This window comes from Phyllobates terribilis, unplaced genomic scaffold, assembly GCF_046119375.1.
Source record: "Phyllobates terribilis strain yellow unplaced genomic scaffold, ASM4611937v1 Scaffold_1__5_contigs__length_1240528914, whole genome shotgun sequence".
Lineage (NCBI taxonomy): Eukaryota > Metazoa > Chordata > Amphibia > Anura > Dendrobatidae > Phyllobates > Phyllobates terribilis.
In genome coordinates, this window is record NW_027362761.1 from 943,205,280 (window position 1) to 943,224,672 (window position 19,393).

Below are 19,393 nucleotides of genomic sequence, written 5' to 3' on the forward strand. Positions count from 1 at the left end.
CAGTAGTCTCCTCAGCCCAGCCCGAGTGCGTGCGTGCGTGCGTGCCCGTGGTCAAAAAAAAGAAAATAAAACCTTATACTCACCTGTCCGTCGGCCCCCGGTGTCCTCCTGGTCCCCGGCGGTGATCCGATGCTCCCAGCGGCCAGCGGTACACTGCGGAAGCGAGCTCACTCCCAGCAGTGTACTGAGCTGCCAGGACCTGCGGTGACGTCAGCGATCAGCTGATCGGTCACGTGACCGATCAGCTGGCGCTCACGTGACCTTCCCGTGGGAACATGCTCAAGAATGCTCCCAAGGTGGTAAGTTCACCGGGGCTGCTCAGCTGATCTTCAGTTGATCGACCCCAGTGACCTCCTGCAGCAGCATGTATACTGACAGGGGTGATTTTACACATCAGATGTCATAGCTGATGTCATAGCGGTATAAGTGACCCGGATCGCCGAGGTACGTTGTCGGTACGTGGACTACGTCGTTGACGGCGGACAGGTGAGAGATATGCTTGATTGTTATTTTACATTTTTTTTCAGAAGATCGATGGCTTTGCGTACAGAGTGTAATAAAAAAAATTGTAGAACTGTGTGTTTTTTATTTCATTAAAATACTTTATTCTGGCCGTGACTTATTGAAAAAGCGGCAACCATTTTACTATGCAGTTAGCAATGGGGGCGTCTTATAGACGCCCTCCATTACTAACCTGAGCGTCACGTCAGCCGCCAATACAAGGCTGATGTGAACTCCAACCCCATTACCCCACTTACAGGGCAGTGGGAAGAGAGGAGGATAAGCGCCGGATATGGCGCATCTTATGGATGCGCCATTTCTGGGACTGCTGAGGGGTGATATTATTAGCCGCGGAGGGGGCCTATCCATGGCTCCTTCCTTGGCTATTAATATCAGCCTGCAGCTATCTGTTTAGCCTTTGCTGGATAGATTTTATAGGGGGACCCCACAATTTTTTTCTGAGGTCCCCCTGTAATCTAGAAAGTAAAGGCTAAACAAACAGCTGTGGGCTGATATTACTAGCCAGGGAACATTGTTGGCTAATGGCCCCTTCTCCGGATACTAGTATCAGCCCCCAGCGGTCGGCTTTCCCTCTGCTGGTTATAAAAATGATGCGGAAGCTCACGCCATTTTTTTTTTAATTTATTTTAGGCTCTGTGCCCACGATCCGGACATAGCAGCGCTTTGGACACATATTTTTGCTTCGTCCAAAACATTGCATTCTATTGAACGCAGGTAAATCCACATGTGTTCACTGAACCATGCTTATTTACCGCATTCTATACATTCTAGTGGTCAAATTTCTGTTGCGGAAACTAGCGACTCCGCAAGAGAATTTGACATGCTGCGGTACTGAAAGACGCGCCGCATGTCAGTGTCCACGGGTGATCTGCAGCCTCTGATGCACGCATAGTGGACATGGGATTTCTAGAGATCCCATCCACTATGCTGTAACACCTGGACGCTGCGGGTTTGACGCTGTATAAACACGCAGCTTCAAACCCACAGAGGCTCCTGATCGTGGCCACGTACCCAAACTCACCCGCAGCCTGTCAATTTTTGTACAGACATCAAAAGTGCGGATTAGAACACCACGTTTTGGACGCAACAAAAATACGCTGCGTCCAAAGCGCTGCTGAGTGTGGATTGGTGGGACATAGCTGCTAACGAACCAGCTGTGAGCTGTTAATTATAGCCAGGGACCATGTTTGCATAGGCACCTTCCCAGGCTAAAACTAGCAGCTCACAGCAGCCGCATAAATTAAGTGAATAGAAATGCTAAAGATTGGGTGAATGAGATTAGCTGACACCTAGCTCTATTGTTTGGTTATGACAAGATGTCAATCAGACCTTTTCATGACCAAACCTAAGTAAAGTAAAGAGTTAAATAAATACACAGACACAGAGCAAACACTTTATTTGAAATACAACAGACATTCTTTAATCATTTAAATTAACCAATATACTCACCCCAGTTCTGAAGGTAAACCAAGAGTTTAAGCAAATAACTTTATTTAGCTCCAAAAACGCTTAAAAAAAACACGCAGAATTTAAGCATGCGTTTTTCCTGCTAAGGAGATGCGGAAACGCACAGGAAATTTCTGCTTCAAATCCTGACAGTGCGTACATAGCCTTAAAAACAGGACCTGTTTTTTATATGCCCTAGTCATATAAAGCTTCAGAGCTGTTACCTCCAGTAATAGATGTGAAAGTATTCTTCCTTAATTGGTAAAAAAAAAAAGTGCACCCCTGCTCATAGAAAGGATTATGACTGATCACTATGGGCTATAGCCTAGGGGGCAGAATACACCATTGGACAAAGATACTAAAGGGTTGTTCTCATCTTACTTTCTTCAGGGATGACAGTTTGGGTTGGTGGCATGTTAGCTCTGCTGGCCCGAATTGAGCGCTCTCCATTGCATCCAGCAGCGGTAGCATTGCCTTCGCAGCCCGGGAGAAGCATATATCTTATTAGAGGATTGGCGTGAATAAGACACCACAGACCATAAAATGGAGACCAAGACGGTAATGCAATGAATGATTGTAAACAAGTAACCCTGAAGAAGCGTTTGCTGGGGCTGACACCACCACAGGAACTAGGAAGACCAACAGGTATGGAATCTTTGTGATCACTGTTGCAATGCTCATGTGCACTTTGTCATGGTTGTGTACTGCACTGGGCACTTTATATTACTTTTTGTACATTCAATTGACATTTTATGCAGAATCACAATTATATACCTCATATACTACTGGTTTTGCACATTATTCTTCTAATTCACTGTAGTTTATGTATACTTGTTTTCCATCCTGTTTACAATCATTCATTGCATTACAATCTTGGTCTCCATTTCTATCTCTGTGGTGTCTTATTGACGCCAGTCATAGCTTTGTTGTTAATTATCCTGTTTTCTTTTTAATCATGTGCTGTACTCCAATAATGTATATACATTAATTCTCAATTTGTGTGCATTAGCTCTGGAGAAGCGTAGGGGAATTGAGGGTGGTCAGATCCAGGTATCTTCCTGGCAGCACGAGCAAGCAATAGCGCCTGCGAGAAGCACTGACCTCCTTACCTAACTAACCAATCTGAGACTCTACAGAATTAAACAAACATTCTGCTATACTTGAGAAAAAGGATTTCTAAAAAGAAAGTTATTTTATTTTAATACAAAGTTATTTGTTTTTACAAGCACTTAACAGTTTTAACCATTTTAGAACTTGAAACAACCTCTTTAAAGGGAATCTGTCAGTAAGATCAAACCTCCTAACCCAACTGTATGGACACACGTCATAGAAAGTTGAATAAAATGATACCTTGATATCTGTGATCCAAGGTCTTATTCCATATCCAAGAAATCCACAATTTTCTTAATATGCAAATTAGCTGTTAAGATCTAAGGGCGGGTACAAATCTGTATGAGAATCTCCTTCCAGAGCTTATTTTAAATAGAAGAGGGCGTTAACAGTGTTAGATGTGTTACTAGCACAGAACAGTAGAACTGAACTTTGTCTTCTTACAAACACATTTTCTGCAGCTCTCACAGCTCTTCATTATTGCAACACTGGCTCCCTGCGAGATGGAAGCTAAAGCTGAGAGGAACCTACAGACGTGTCAATAAGGGCGCAGTTAGACTGATGTATTACTTGCGCAAGGATCGCATCGAAGTCCTCGCACTGGCCGACGGCTCTCCTGACCTGAGCGTGACAACTGCATAGAAATACATGGCGTCACGCACGGGTCAGGTGACCAGATGGCCAGTCTGAGGATTGCGACGCAATCCTCACGCGAGAAATACAGCAGTCTGGCTGCACCCTTATAACCACACACAGCTCTGCAGTGAGATAAGGAGAACAGAGAGCGGCCATTACATATCACACGAATATCGCCCCCTTTCATATAAAATAATCTCTGGAGACAGATTCTCATGCAGATCACTGTCCGGCCCATAGTCCTGAACAACTCATATTCTTAAAAGAAAAATGTGGAGTTTTTTTTTTTAAATAAGACATCAGATCGCAGATATCAAGGTATCGTTTTATTTAACCTTCCATGATCTACATGCCCATTTGGCCAGCTTGGGAGAGTTGATCCTACTGACAGATTCATTTTAACCCTTCCTCTAGCCCAGACTACCAGCATCACCACTGTAGCTAATCACTAAGCCCAGTGCCAAGGCGGAAGACACACATCGCTGAGCTCACTCATTGGTTAGAGCAGTGATGCGCGCTGTTGTGGTGATGTCACTGATACAGCCAAAACACTGACCCCAGAGCAGCAATGCGGAGCAGAGGCTGAACCCAGGGAGGGCGAGTACCTGCTGAGTTTGTCATTTTACACAGCTTTAGGCCCATTTTCCTGAAAGTGTACAACCCCTTTAAGCTGCTCTACTATCCTAGGCCACCAAGAATGGTGGTGTTTACCCCTGTTTGAAACACTTGCACAAGAAGGAATCCCTTGTTAACACCCACCCAGTACCTTAGACCACCAAAGATTAACTCTTAACTACCCTAAACCAAAAAGAATGCGTGCATTAAAAGGGTCTTTCTTATGTTCAGATACATGCTTGAAAAGCGGGCAATCATATTTAAGTGATATGTTATATGCTTGATGAGTGGGCACTCATATTTATGTTCAAGCCAGCAGCACCACATCATCGCACTGCTGGTCTGAACACGTGTGCTCCCAGTGTAGCTCTATAACGCTGCCTTCCCTCAGCAGCATCAGAAGAGCTCTGATTGTGACAAGCAGCTATGGTAAGCATGGCTGCCACAATACCCCTTAGAGCTGAACTGTGAGCAGCGCTATAGAGCTACTCCTTGGCTACTGCATGTGCCCAAAAGCCGTTCCAAAGCAATCTATAAGCTGGAGGCCACCCATAGACCCACAGCAGTTTGCCCGTGAAATGTAAACAATAAAATGTAAAAGGCCAGAGAATGAAGGAAAAGATAACAAAGAGGCAATTTATAAAGTTGCTTCTTTTTACAACTACTACCTAACCAAACCAATTTAAGATAATAAGAATGATCCTTTATCTGTTCCATTATTCAAGCCCCCCAGGGAAATCTACAGTATTTCCTAATTAACAGACCATATTTTCCTGGTTTTCTATGGTCTAAAAGTTAATAAAATGCAAAATATATAGCGCATGTAAAATCACTGCTAAAGTTAATTTCCTAGTACTATGTGACATAAATAACTATAACAGTCCTGCAATGTAGGTGACACCAACCTATTTCCACGGTTTCAGTCTCTACCTCCTGTTCCTCTGCTACATCTTGCATCATGAATGTCTCGTCATCGTACACCAGGACCTGTGCAGCGTACCCTTCCTCTAGGATGGGAACTGGCTCCACAATGACAGCTGGGTACTCAATTTCCAGAACTTCTTCCTGTTAGGACCAAAATATTGTAACAGAAGGGAATGAATTGTAAGAAACATGACCGCTGAAATTAGTTATATTTTTGGGAAGTTTATTGGTTTAATAGAATTCTAAAGTTGTAACTTTATCAACCTAAATAATAGAATTATGTCATGAGACAGTAAAAGTAGAAAATACCTTTTAGTCATAGGAAGATATCTTATCTTTATTCAGATCCCACTACTTTCACAGGTAGATTATCCTACATGACCAAATGGGAATAGGAGATTGGCAGAGAACAAGCCATATCCTGCCAATGTTTTATAGAAGTAATTTTGGGGTGTTACGTCGTTCCTTCCCATCTGTCCAAACATATGATTTTTGAGACTCATGTTTTTTATGGCAATGTGGTAGAGAAGGGACATTAGTTCAGGTGAGGGATTGACCTACTGTTTATTCTGGATCGGGATAGATGACACCCAGGAGAAGACTGATAAGATAAGGTATTATGGAAGCCATACTAGCTGTTTATGGTGGTGTAGGCTTTTACTTGTTTAGCTGTGTCTCCACTTTACCGATATGCAGAGTTGTGCAAAAAGATTTGCAGGACCCCGATTTAGTGGCCAAGTTGGTAGTCCGTGGCTACTAAATCAGGGCCTTGCAAATCTTTTTTGCTGAACTCGAATACTTAGCTTACTTTGTAGTACATTGCTATGAACATTCTTATACATGGCTAAATGTGGTGTTTTACTGTGTTTTTTACTGTTATTCTTTGTATAATTTCTAGGGGTTGTTGATGATCTGTGGTTAGGATAGGTCATCATTGTGAGATGAGTTGTCTGACAATCAGCACCCCCACAATCAGCTCAAATCTGGCAGTGGATGAACATAATCTATGTAGGAGGTGGAACAAAGCAGTCATCAATTGTTAAGTCCTGAATAGCCCCTTTAATGTAATACAAAAAAAAAGAAAGGTGGACACATCTATAGATAACCATGTGCTCACTCCCCTACTACCTACTGAGCACTGATTTTACCTTTAATGCAATATCATAAAAATTCCGGAAAACAAAAATAAAATCGAGAAGTAAAATGAGAGCCTGCAGTGTGTGAAGTTTTACCCAAGGCTGTAGAGTTGGAGTCGGTATAAAATGGACCAATTCAGACTCCTAAAATATATAATTAACTGGGTACAGTAGTACAATGCAGGATGTGCTGTAAATGTTTTCATAAGAATTTGGGAAAGTTATGAAATGTCCTATAAAGGTCTGTTCTGTTCCTGATCTAAGGATGTCGGCTTTTAGTTGAGATGAATCTGTGCTACACTTTATGTACATGCTCAGTAGTGGGGCAGTGCTGTGGAGTCGGGAGTCAGGGAAATTGAGGAGTCGGAGGTTTGGATTACCGACTCCACAGCCCTGGTTTTACCTCTCAGTTTTACTTGCTATTTTATAAAAGATCTGTGATATTACAATAAAGAAAGTTTCAGTATTTACTTGAGTTGGTGTGACATAATTCACACATCCCTTTCCATAGGACACAACAGAGGAATGTGGCGGCTGCATGGTAGTGGGAGTACTGCCTCTTTCCTGATGACATCCATGGCTCTTCTTTAGAATAGCTGCCCTGGCGAGTTATCACCCGATTGTCATACCGCAACAAAGGCCAGCAAATGAAAAGAAGAGCGATGAAGGCCGGCAGGTAAGAGGCGGTTTTCCCACCAAGGGCAGCTGCCACAGACCAATATCGTTTCTGATGGAATGAGACACGTGAAAAAATTTGCACCATCTCTAGTATTTACTGTACCCATCGGTGTACCTCTTTGTAGTTTGGTATAGTTTGAGGTCAAGGTCCCAGTTTGCATTGTGTTATGTATTGCCCTGTATATAGGTGAGCTGATTGTGCCTCATTATAATGTCGATTCTTTCCTCACCTGTTCAGGATTTTCCACTCCATTACTGACATAGCTCCCCACTGATCCACCACCATCTAACACAGCGGAGGTCATGTTGCATCCCCTGACTTTCGCTGTAGGCAAACTGGTCAACCTGTCGTCTGAAGAACCACTTCACTCAGATCTTCACAATGATCCTGTAAAAAAAGAAAAAATATGGCAACTTTAAAAAACATGTTTAACCTGTGCTGGATACATTCATTTTATACCTTACCTTTATGTAGCAATATTCTGACTAGAATAGATAATGCGCTAAATATACAGAAGTACAAACACTGACAAAAAATAAGGTGCAAACAGATGACAGAAAATGTCGTTTTTATCCCATCGCAGGAGAGGTCACTTGCACATTAGCCATGGAGCCCAGCAGTTTATCAGTATATACATATTGGATTACATCTGATACAGTACTTAAAGAATAGACAACTTTTCAAATAGTCATAAGTAAAAAGAAAAAAAAAAACCTTTCATGACTTCTTGCTGCAGCTTCTTTACACTCCGATTCCACAGCAAAATCCACGTACATGCAAATTTTATTTTATTTACATAATTTATACATATATATGTATATACTCACATGTAAAGCGCCATGGAATTAATGGCTCTACAATAAATAAATAATATATTATATATACAGTACAGACCAAAAGTTTGGACACACCTTCTCATTTAAAGATTTTTCTGTATTTTCATGACTTTGAAAATGTTACACTCACACTGAAGGCATCAAAACTATGAATTAACACATGTGGAATTATATACTTAGCAAAAAAGTGTGAAACAACTGAAAATATGTCTTATATTCTAGGTTCTTCAAAGTAGCCACCTTTTGCTTTGATGACTGCTTTGCACACTCTTGGCATTCTCTTGATGAGCTTCAAGAGGTAGTCACCGGAAATGGTCTTCCAACAATCTTGAAGGAGTTCCCAGAGATGCTTAGCACTTGTTGGCCCTTTTGCCTTCACTCTGCGGTCCAGCTCACCCCAAATCATCTCGATTGGGTTCAGGTCTGGTGACTGTGGAGGCCAGGTCATCTGGCGTAGCACCCCATCACTCTCCTACTTGGTCAAATAGCCCTTACACAGCCTGGAGGTGTGTTTGGGGTCATTGTCCTGTTGAAAAATAAATGATGGTCCAACTAAACGCAAACCGGATGGAATAGCATGCCGCTGCAAGATGCTGTGGTAGTCATGCTGGTTCAGTATGCCTTCAATTTTGAATAAATCCCCAACAGTGTCACCAGCAAAGCACCCCCACACCATCACACCTCCTCCTCCATGCTTCACGGTGGGAACCAGGCATGTAGAGTCCATCCGTTCACCTTTTCTGCGTCGCACAAAGACGCGGTGGTTGGAACCAAAGATCTCAAATTTGGACTCATCAGACCAAAGCACAGATTTCCACTGGTCTAATGGCCATTCCTTGTGTTCTTTAGTCCAAACAAGTCTCTTCTGCTTGTTGCCTGTCCTTAGCAGTTGTTTCCTAGCAGCTATTTTACCATGAAGGCCTGCTGCACAAAGTCTCCTCTTAAGGCTGCGTTCACACGATGCGTTTTTCATGCGTTTATGCTGCGGAATTTCCGCATCAAAAACGCATGGTAATCCGCACCCCATGGACCCCAATGGCATTCCGCAATGTCAATGCACATGCTGCACATTTTTCCGCAGCGTTTCTGCAACGCTCATAAATCCGCAGCATGTTCATTAATTTTGCGGAAGCGCCGCCTTTGACTTGCATTGAGACGCATAGAATCCGTGTCTGTACATTTGTACAAGCGGATTATATGCGGTTCAATGTGCGGATGGTACCCAGGTCTGGAGGAGAGGAGACTCTCCTCCAGACCTGGGTACCATGGTACCTGTGAAAAAAAGAATAAAATAATAAATAAAGTTTATATATATATATTATATTATATTTATATAAAGTTTGTACTTATCTGCATGCGTTTTTTCTGCCAGGGAGATGCAGAAATGCTGCAGAAATTTTCTGCTTCATTTCTGCATCGTGGGCACATAGCCTAACAGTTGTTGTAGAGATGTGTCTGCTGCTAGAACTCTGTGTGGCATTGACCTGGTCTCTAATCTGAGCTGCTGTTAACCTGCGATTTCTGAGGCTGGTGACTCGGATAAACTTATCCTCAGAAGCAGAGGTGACTCTTGGTCTTCCTTTCCTGGGGCGGTCCTCATGTGAGCCAGTTTCTTTGTAGCACTTGATGGTTTTTGCAACTGCACTTGGGGACACTTTCAAAGTTTTCCCAATTTTTCACACTGACTGACCTTCATTTCTTAAAGTAATGATGGCCACTCGTTTTTCTTTATTTAGCTGCTTTTTTCTTGCCATAATACAAATTCTAACAGTCTATTCAGTAGGACTATCAGCTGTGTATCCACCAGACTTCAGCACAACACAACTGATGGTCCCAACCCCATTTATAAAGGCAAGAAATCCCACTTATTAAACCTGACAGGGCACACCTGTGAAGTGAAAACCATTTCCGGTGACTACCTCTTGAAGCTCATCAAGAGAATGCCAAGAGTGTGCAAAGCAGTCATCAAAGCAAAAGGTGGCTACTGTGAAGAACCTAGAATATAAGACATATTTTCAGTTGTTTCACACTTTTTTGTTAAGTATATAATTCCACATGTGTTAATTCATTGTTTTGATGCCTTCAGTGTGAATGTACAATTTTCAAAGTCATGAAAATACAGAAAAATCTTTAAATGAGAAGGTGTGTCCAAACTTTTGGTCTGTACTGTACTTATTTGATGAGAATTTCACCATAAATATTACAACGGGTGAAGTCCGCAATGAATTCCATACACAGAAGTGACATGCTGCAGATTTTAAAATTTACAATGCAGATCAGAGATCTGATATTTTTTTAATCTTATTAACCCTTTAAAAGACCAGACTTAATTTAACCTTAAAGTGGTTGTCCGATACCTAAAACGCCTTTTGTAAATATCTATTTTTAACCCCTAAACAATTCTGTAATTTGCTTAAATTTTAAAATACCCTACAGTTCTCCCTAAACAGCAAATCACTATATGTGCTTATTTCACTTCCTGTGACGTTTTGTTTGAGGGGAGTCACAAACAGGACGTCATCAGGATGATGGCCCTACAGTCACTTCTCCCTTCAATCACCCCTCCTAGAACAGGATGTCATCATGGGACGGCACTGCGATCACTTACCACAGTTTCTTTCATTACTGCCCTCTGATGACAGTGAGGTGATAGAAGCTGTCTGAGAGGTCAGCGCCGGTCCACAGCTTGCTTCTGTGATACAAAACATCATCAGGTGGCGGTGACAGAGGCAGGGTGAGTGACTCAGCTTGTGGGTGGGAGTTTGTCTCCCCTACTCTGCTTTCGCCTTCTCTTTGCTACTTATATACCCCACATTTAATGGTGACCATAATTTTTCCTTTGCGATTCAAGTTATATACTTGCAGAATTTTTTTGGAGAGCATAAAATCTATTACAGCTAAACTAACTCTCATATACAGTGTCATTATAAAAAATTCATTGGGCTTCAAAGAGGTATATTTTAAAACTCTATTACATGCACAATAGTGAATGGCACATAATAACAAACAAACTCTCCAAGTTTAGCATATAATGTTTACAAATGTTCTGTGTGTCCTCCTTTTGTCACACATCTATGCAGTAATCCAGTTCGACCCAAACACGCTGCAGCATGTCACCGTCGATGGTCATTAGAGCAGCAGTAATGTGGTCCCGGAGCTCGTCCTGTGTTGCTGGCAAAGGCGGCACGTAAACAGTGTCTGATGTACCCCAAAAAGAAGATGTTACACACTGTCAGATAGGGAGACGTGGGGGCCATCTGAAGAGTGAAAAGTCAAATCTGGCGCTTAGCCAGGGCTCTTCTCACTTGCCCTGGTGTGGTGGCAAGTGGGGTAATAGGGTTGGGGTTTATGTCGGCCTTATATCAGCAGCTGACATGAAGCCCAGGTTAGTAATGGAGGGCATCTATAAGACGCTCCCATTACTAACTCCGTAGTAAGGTTTTTGTCGTTATTCAAATAAAGACACGGCCAGAATAAAGTCTTTTATTTTAAATAAATGATTTAAAACCGTGTGTAATTTTATTTAAAAATAAAAAAACACCGTATACTCACCTAGCGCTTATTCCACTGAAGCCATTTTCACCTGTAAAAAAACAAAAATAAAAAAACAAACCATATCCCTTACCTGTTCGACATGATGACATAATCCAGTGTCACTGATCACTTCTAGAGAAGCCACATCAGCAATCACTGGTGTGACTATTCTAGAGAACAGCACTCTATACACTGACAGGAGTCTAATTACTCCTGTCAGTGTATAGCGCTGAGCTGCCGAGAGTGCGGTCACTGAAGTTCGATCAGCTGACGAGCTCCGGTGACCTCACTTACTGCACCAGCGCTGCGTGAGAAAATTCCCATTTCGCCATTTTGGGATCTGATGCTGCCCTGTCACCTGGTGAGACAAGCGCAAGTTACAAACTCTCAGATGTGAACTTCAGCTGATGTGCTCCAGTGACCTCACTCCCAGCAGCTTTGCGCTATACACTGCAGGGAGCGATCGCGCTTCTGTCAGTGCATAGCCTGCTGCCGGGTGATCGGATTGCAATGGGACACTCGCCATTACGGAGGTAGGTGATCATAAAGTGTTTTTTTATTTTAATAGCAATTTCATTTAACTTAATATATATATTTTATTTTTTTTTTTACACTGACCACAGACGCCGACTGAGGAGACTACTTCTCCCCTCAGCAGGAGTGGCCATATAGGATGATAGGAGGAGTAGTCTCCCTTGGGCAATTCTTTGTGCGTTTTTGACTCATTGACTTGAATTGAGTCAGTCAAATACACAGCAAAAATCCGCAAATATTTTTATACCTGCGTTTTTGCTGAGGATTTGACTGACTCAATTCAAGTCAATGGGTGAAAAACGCTGCAAAAACGCACAAAGAATTGACATGCTGCAGATTTAAACGCAATGGCAATCCTGATAGGAATATTCCTGATCATGTGCACAATACTTCAGGATTGTCATTGCATTAGCTGGAACACGGATTCCCTAGCATTTTTGAAGCATTTCCACACGGAAAAAACAGTGAAAAAGCAGATTGTGCACATAGCCATAATTGTCGATACCACAGCAGAATGCTCTGGAGGCCAGGTGGGTCACTTCGGAAAGTTCGTTACACTTCTCATATTCTAAAGCACAAAATGCTTTCTCTTGCATAGTCGGTCGCCATTTTGCAATCTGATTCCGCCCGGCCACCTGGTGAGACAGGCGTGAGTTACAAACTCTCAGATGTGACCTTCCGATACATTATTATTACAAACGGGTGAAATTTATATATCTTTGTAGTAATATGACGACTCTTTTATAATCACTCAGTATTTATTGCCCACTATTATAGTGGTATCACTGGTGTCTTAAAAAAAAAAAAAAAAAAAAAAAAAAAAGGAAAGCATGTAAGAAACGCTTTTTTAAAGGCAGAATCAAATCCCTATGTGGTAAAAGAAAAAAAAACTATAAAACTATTAAAAAAAAAATTAAAAAAACACGTTAAAAAACGCAGATTGAAATCTGCACCAAAAAGACAAAAAAGGGGAGGGGAGAAACACATTAAAAAGCTGCAAAAAATAAAAACAATCAGATAAGACTGCAATTGTGCATTTCGTTGCAGAAAACATGCAGATAAAAAACTGCAGGAAAAAAAGTGTGAACAAGTCCTTGGACAAAAGATCACAATATTATCAAACTGAATTTTACTTTACTTGGATCACAGCTAATGCTAGAAGCTAATCTGTTAGCAAGATTAGTATAGTGGTGACTATTTGTTTATTATTATTTATAATCATTTTTATGTATTATTATTATTATGTAAATATGAGCAAAAAATCTTTCAAAGTTAAAAAAAAAAATGCTAATAGCTCTGATTTCAGTAGGTTAACCCCATAAATCCCACAGAGTAAAAATTGACCATTACATCTAAGTGGTTAGACAGCATCCCTCTGTGACTCCAAAATGTCACCATCACCCCATGTTACATTTGTTAGGTGTCCACGGCATTATTATGGCAGCCTCAGGGTGTTTTGGTAACCAAGGGCCTGTGGCAGGGCCTTCAGAGGGAAGCGATAACATGACAGTAGATACAATGCATTACAGAAATAGTGAAGTGTTTTGTACAAGCAATCAAGCCATTTTAGGTTCAAGTCCCCTAAATGGACTAAAAACGAATGTGAAAAAAAAGTTACAGAAAATGTTTTAAATATTTATTTAAAAAAAAGAAAAAATACTGTGCACTTAAGAGTCCAAACAAATAAAGTGAAAACTGTAAAGAGGACAAAAAAGGAGATCCATTGTCAAACCATGCCCTCATTCCATCAACTGAAAAGAAAAATATATATAAAAAGTCGTGGCTTCTAGAATATTCAACACAAACCAATTTTTGAAGTGTTTGTTTTCAAAAGTAGTTAAAAAAAAAGCTGTAAAAGCTTGCCATCACCACAACTGTACAGACCCACAGAACAAACTTAATATGTCATTTTCACCGCAAAGAGACCACCAGAAAAACAAGACCAAAAACACAATGGCAGCAATTTCCAATTTTCCAGCACTTTATATGGTTAAAGGGGTTGTCAGGCATCTAAAATGTATTTTCTATCTATTCTTACAACTGAACCACTTTTGGAATTTAATTTATTACAGAACACCCTACAAATTTCCCTATCTACTTAATCTCTAAAATCGAATCTGGCAGCAAGTGTTTGCTATGTAATCTGAGGACAGCATGAGGTAGAAGTTAAAGCACAGAATTAAATGACGTGTCACTTTTCAAGCTGTGTGCTCTTTTCTTACACTGAAGGTTTTATCACTATGACATTATCATTGCTGTGACTATCTGGTACTGGAATAAAAGTTTTCAATTTTGTATCTGGACATTTGACTGGAGGATTTTGCCACTGGATTCACACAGCAGCGGGCTCAGCAGGATGTTCGCAGAGTCATAGCAGGGGTGAGCTGGTTTCATGCTACTACTCAGCTTTCTTAGCTCTGCTCCATAGTGCATCTAAGAACTCTTGTGTCAGAACGGCCGCACCCAGTAAACTAAGGGATGCATCAATAGATTCAGGTTCTATTACTCTGCATCATGCCGCTCTCAGATGAGGTAGCAAAACCCACTGACAAATTCCCTTAAATGTGTTTTTTTTTATACTGCACTTCCTGTGACATTTCGTAAACTTGAGAGTTACGTCACAGGAGGCTGGGGCTGCACTCACTCCCCACAGCGTCCATCACCCCTCTTGGAACAGGACGTCACATGGGGCAGCATCGGAGTTACTCACTAACTTGTTGCATCGCGCCCCCTCTGAAAACGTCCTGGATCCTAGGTGATGGACACTGTGGCAGATGCGAATGAAGCCGGCTCTCTGCTTCTGTCTCCGCCACTGCCATAACTTCTGTGAAAGACATTGCCAATGGGCGGAGATAGAAGCAGTGATTGACACCAGTGCAGCCTCACAACTTTCCTAGCAATACCCTTAAATGAGTTGTCATCAGTGAGCAGTAATAGAAGCAGAGATCAGGGGCTGCACTCACATCTGCCACAGTGTCCACCACCCAGGATCCAGGACGCCTCCCGGGGGCACAGCAATGCAAGAAACTAGTGAGTAACTGTAGTGCTTCCCCTGTGACGTACTGATAAAGTGCTCAAAAAAATAAAGGGAACACTCAAATAACACATCCTAGATCTGAATGAATGAAATATTCTCATTGAATACTTTGTTCTGTACAAAGTTGAATGTGCTGAAAACAAAATCACACAAAAATCATCAATGGAAATCAAATTTATTAACCAATGGAGGCCTGGATTTGGAGTCACCCCCAAAATTAAAGTAGAAAAACACACTACAGGCTGATCCAACTTTGATGTAATGTCCTTAAAACAAGTCAAAATGAGGCTCAGTATTGTGTGTGGCCTCCACGTGCCTGTATGACCTCCCTACAACGCCTGGGCATGCTCCTGATGAGGTTGCGGATGGTCTCCTGTGGGATCTCCTCCCAGACCTGGACTAAAGCATCCGCCAACTCCTGGACAGTCTGTGGTGCAACGTGACGTTGGTGGATGGAGCGAGACATGATGTCCCAGATGTGCTCAATCGGATTCAGGTCCAGTCCATAGCTTCAATGCCTTCATCTTGCAGGAACTGCTGATACACTCCAGCCACATGAGGTCTGGCATTGCCCTGCATTAGGAGGAACCCAGGGCCAACCGCACCAGCATATCGTCTCACAAGGGGTCTGAGGATCTCATCTCGGTACCTAATGGCAGTTAGGCTACCTCTGGAGAGCACATGGAGGGCTGTGCGGCCCTCCAAAGAAATGCCACCCCACACCATTACTGACCCACTGCCAAACCGGTCATGCTGAAGGATGTTGCAGGCAGCAGATCGCTCTCCACGGCGTCTCCAGACTCTGTCATGTCTGTCACATGTGCTCAGTGTGACCCTGCTTTCATCTGTGAAGAGCACATTGTGCCAGTGGCGACTTTGCCAATCCTGGTGTTCTGTGACAAATGCCAAGCGTCCTGCACGGTGTTGGGCTGTGAACACAACCCCCAACTGTGGACGTCGGACCCTCATACCACCCTCATGGAGTCGGTTTCTAACAGTTTGTGCAGACACATGCACATTTGTGGCCTGCTGGAGGTCATTTTTCAGGGCTTTGGCAGAGCTCCTCCTGTTCCTCCTTGCACAAAGGCGGAGGTAGTGGTCCTGCTGCTGGGTTGTTGCCCTCCTACGGCCCCCTCCACGTCTCCTGGTGTACTGGCCTGTCTCCTGGTAGCACCTCCAGCCTCTGGACACTAAGCTAACAGACACAGCAAACCTTCTTGCCACAGCTCGCATTGATGTGCCATCCTGGATGAGGTGCTCTACCTGAGCAACTTCTGTGGGTTGTAGAGTCCTTCTCATGCTACCACAAGTGTGAAAGCACAACCAACATTCAAAAGTGACCAAAACATCAGCCAGAAAGCATTGGTACTGAGATGTGGTCTGTGGTCCCCACCTGTAGAACCACTCCTTTATTGAGTGTGTCTTGATAATTGCCAATAATTTCCATCTATTGTCTATTCCATTTGCACAACAGCTTGTGAAATTGATTGTCAATCAGTGTTGCTTTGTAAGTGGACAGTTTGATTTCACAGAAGTTTGATTTACTTGAAGTTATATTCTGTTGTTTAAGTGTTCCTTTTATTTTTTTGAGCAGTGTAGTTCGAAAATTAATTTTAGGTGCTGAACCACGCTTTTAAGTGAATGGTGTCAATCAGAACTACAACACCCACCACAGGAAAAAAAAAAAAAAAAAAAGACGACAGAGGAAAAAACTAAAATGAAAAAATTACTGAATGGGTTAAAAGATTCGTCCACCTTTTGAGACTTTTTCTTTTATTAACTTTTATTCTGGGCTACTGCGCACGCGCCATTTTGCTATTGGAAGGAAAATTTGGGTGCAGCAATATGGCGCCACGCATGCGCAGTAGCATCTCTCGGCAACCAAGAAATGCTACTGCGCAAGCGGCAGAGGGCATATTGCTGCAGGCAAAATGGTGCCCGTGTGTGCACAGTAGCATTTCTCGGCAAACGATAGATGGCACTGCGCATGCGCTGGCCGCCGTGGCCATTTTGGGGGAAAGTAAATTTCAATATGACACAAATTACACCGACAGTATCAGGGCTGTGGAGTTGGAGCCGGAGTATAAAATGGACCGACCCCAACTCCTAAAATATATAATAAATTGGGTCCAGTAGTTCAATGCAGTTTGTGAGCAATATTTTTTCACAAGACTTTGGGAAAGTTATGAAATGTCCTAGAAATGTCTGTCCTATTCCTGATCTAAGGGTCTAGACTTTTAGCTGAGATGAATCAGTGCTACAGTAAATTTAGCACTTAAACATGAGCCATGTATGAGGGAGTCGGAGTCGGTGTCATGGAAATTGAGGAGTCGGAGTTGGAGTCGGAGGTTTGGCTTACCAACTCCACAGCCCTGGTCAGTATGTAAAACAGTAGGCACGTCACTGAAAGCACAGTGACCCGTCACAAGGCACAGGTAGGAATACATGAATACATAATGAGAGCACGAGCATATCATTATGGCAGAACTGAAAGTAAAGATTATAAAAGAACCACTGGATGGATTTCATCAAAGGTATCATTTTACTCAGTATAACAGCGCCCACCAGACAGTGTATGTAATTTACTAAGCACAATCCTGCTGACAGGTGCGCTTTAAAGAAGCAGTCCCATTAATATTTTTTTTCATTAAAGTGTGTGTGTGTATATGTGTATTGGATGTAGTGTGAGTTTTAGAACCCAAATTACAAAAGAGGTTAGTTTTTAAAACTTGATATTTATAAATAGCATTATAGGTACTGGACAAACCCTTTAAAGAAGCCCTCCTATGAACTTTTTTTTTCTCTCCTACACCTGTGTATAGCTACATGTAGTGTCAGTGTGTTAATATACTCACCTACATCTGCTTTCTCTTGAATCCAGCACCGTTCTGCTCCTCTTCTCAGTGACGTCACCATACTATAGACTCTCCGGGTCACACAGAACTCCTTGTGACCCAGAAGCGGCTTTTACAATGTAAGTCTACGGAGTGTCAGAATGAGGCTTTTAGCTCAGGCCTAGAACGCAGGGTGGTCCGGAGAGTCTCACATGCAGTCACGGAACTCAGAAGAGTAGCGTAACATCGCTGGATCCTGGAGAAGATGGCGGTAGAGGAGTATTCTAACACACTCACACCACTCTACATACACATATTCATAGAGTTAAGGGAGGGCTTCTTTAAGTAAAAAAAAAAAATAAATGATCCCATCAAACAACGTTCTGATTCACACCATGAACCAAACAAGCCTAGACTAGACTATGGGCTTCCAGCCACAACTACTGCCTCCCAGATGAAGCAAAGGGCATACTGCACGAACCAGCTGGGTTGTCAGTGACAACTCTAATATAATAAAGCATTGCAGTCATACATCAGGGCTGTCAAAACAGCCGCATCAGAACACATTTATCAACAGGATTTTATTTCTTGCTTAGCTGCCTATAGCTAAGAAAAGCTTTACAGGTTGTCTAAGGCTCGGATCACAGCTTGGCTTTTGAGGTCACATGAGGTGTAGTACACGAGCCATTGCTTCTCATTCCAAAAACACATATACCGTGAGCTTTACTTTTATTACTGTGTAGGAAAAGATGAGCAGACTTATTCTTTCCTGAAGGATATAAAAAAAAAAAAAAATTAAAAAAAAAAAAAAGGGTCAGCGTATGGCATATGCCTAAAATACATTCTTTTGGCTCACACTTGGTACATGGGGCCTTCAAGACGTACAGCCGCAGCGGGTGTGCTCAGAGATTTCCTGGCACTCCCAAAGGACATTTATTAAAAATGAGATTTAAAGAAAAGGTCTTACAAAACTTTCAGCAATTTAGACCAGTAGAAGATTATAAAGCATTTGCTTTGTCCCACTACGACACGAATGTCAAACTCAAACACACAGAGGGACAAAATTAAGAACCTAGACAAAGTCATGGACCAACCAGTATACAGTATAACCGTCCCCGCATAGTCCCCCGTCCAGCATAACGGGCCCCGCATAGTCCCCCGTCCAGCATAACGGGCCCCGCATAGTCCCCCGTCCAGCATAACGGGCCCCGCATAGTCCCCCGTCCAGCATAACGGGCCCCGCATAGTCCCCCGTCCAGCATAACGGGCCCCGCATAGTCCTCAGTCCAGCATAAGGGGCCCCGCATAGTCCTCCGTCCAGCATAAGGGGCCCCGCATAGTCCTCCGTCCAGCAAAACTTTCAGCAATTTAGACCAGTAGAAGATTATAAAGCACTAGATGGTGGACCGATTCTAATGCATCGGGTATTCTAGAATAGGTATGGGGCCGACCGGGCGCAATCAGCAGAGCTGTGTTTAAATTTGGGGCCAAAATCGCTGATTGGTCGCGTTCGGCAACTGCGACCAATCAGCAAAGCGGTGTTTAAATTT

The 19,393-nt window shown here is 42.5% G+C and overlaps 1 protein-coding gene across 2 annotated transcripts in view; it reads right to left on the reverse strand.

The window, feature by feature from the left end:
* ELF2 (E74 like ETS transcription factor 2) overlaps positions 1 to 19,393 on the reverse strand; it is a 105,600-nt gene that overhangs the window by 46,146 nt on the left and 40,061 nt on the right. For both annotated transcript variants that reach the window (XM_073641758.1, XM_073641766.1), the window contains 2 exons: positions 7,298 to 7,455; positions 5,235 to 5,394 (listed from right to left, as the gene is read on the reverse strand). In XM_073641758.1, coding sequence (XP_073497859.1) covers positions 5,235 to 5,394; positions 7,298 to 7,372 — 235 coding nt within the window. In that variant the 5' untranslated portion in view covers positions 7,373 to 7,455. The remainder of the gene's footprint in view (positions 1 to 5,234; positions 5,395 to 7,297; positions 7,456 to 19,393) is intronic.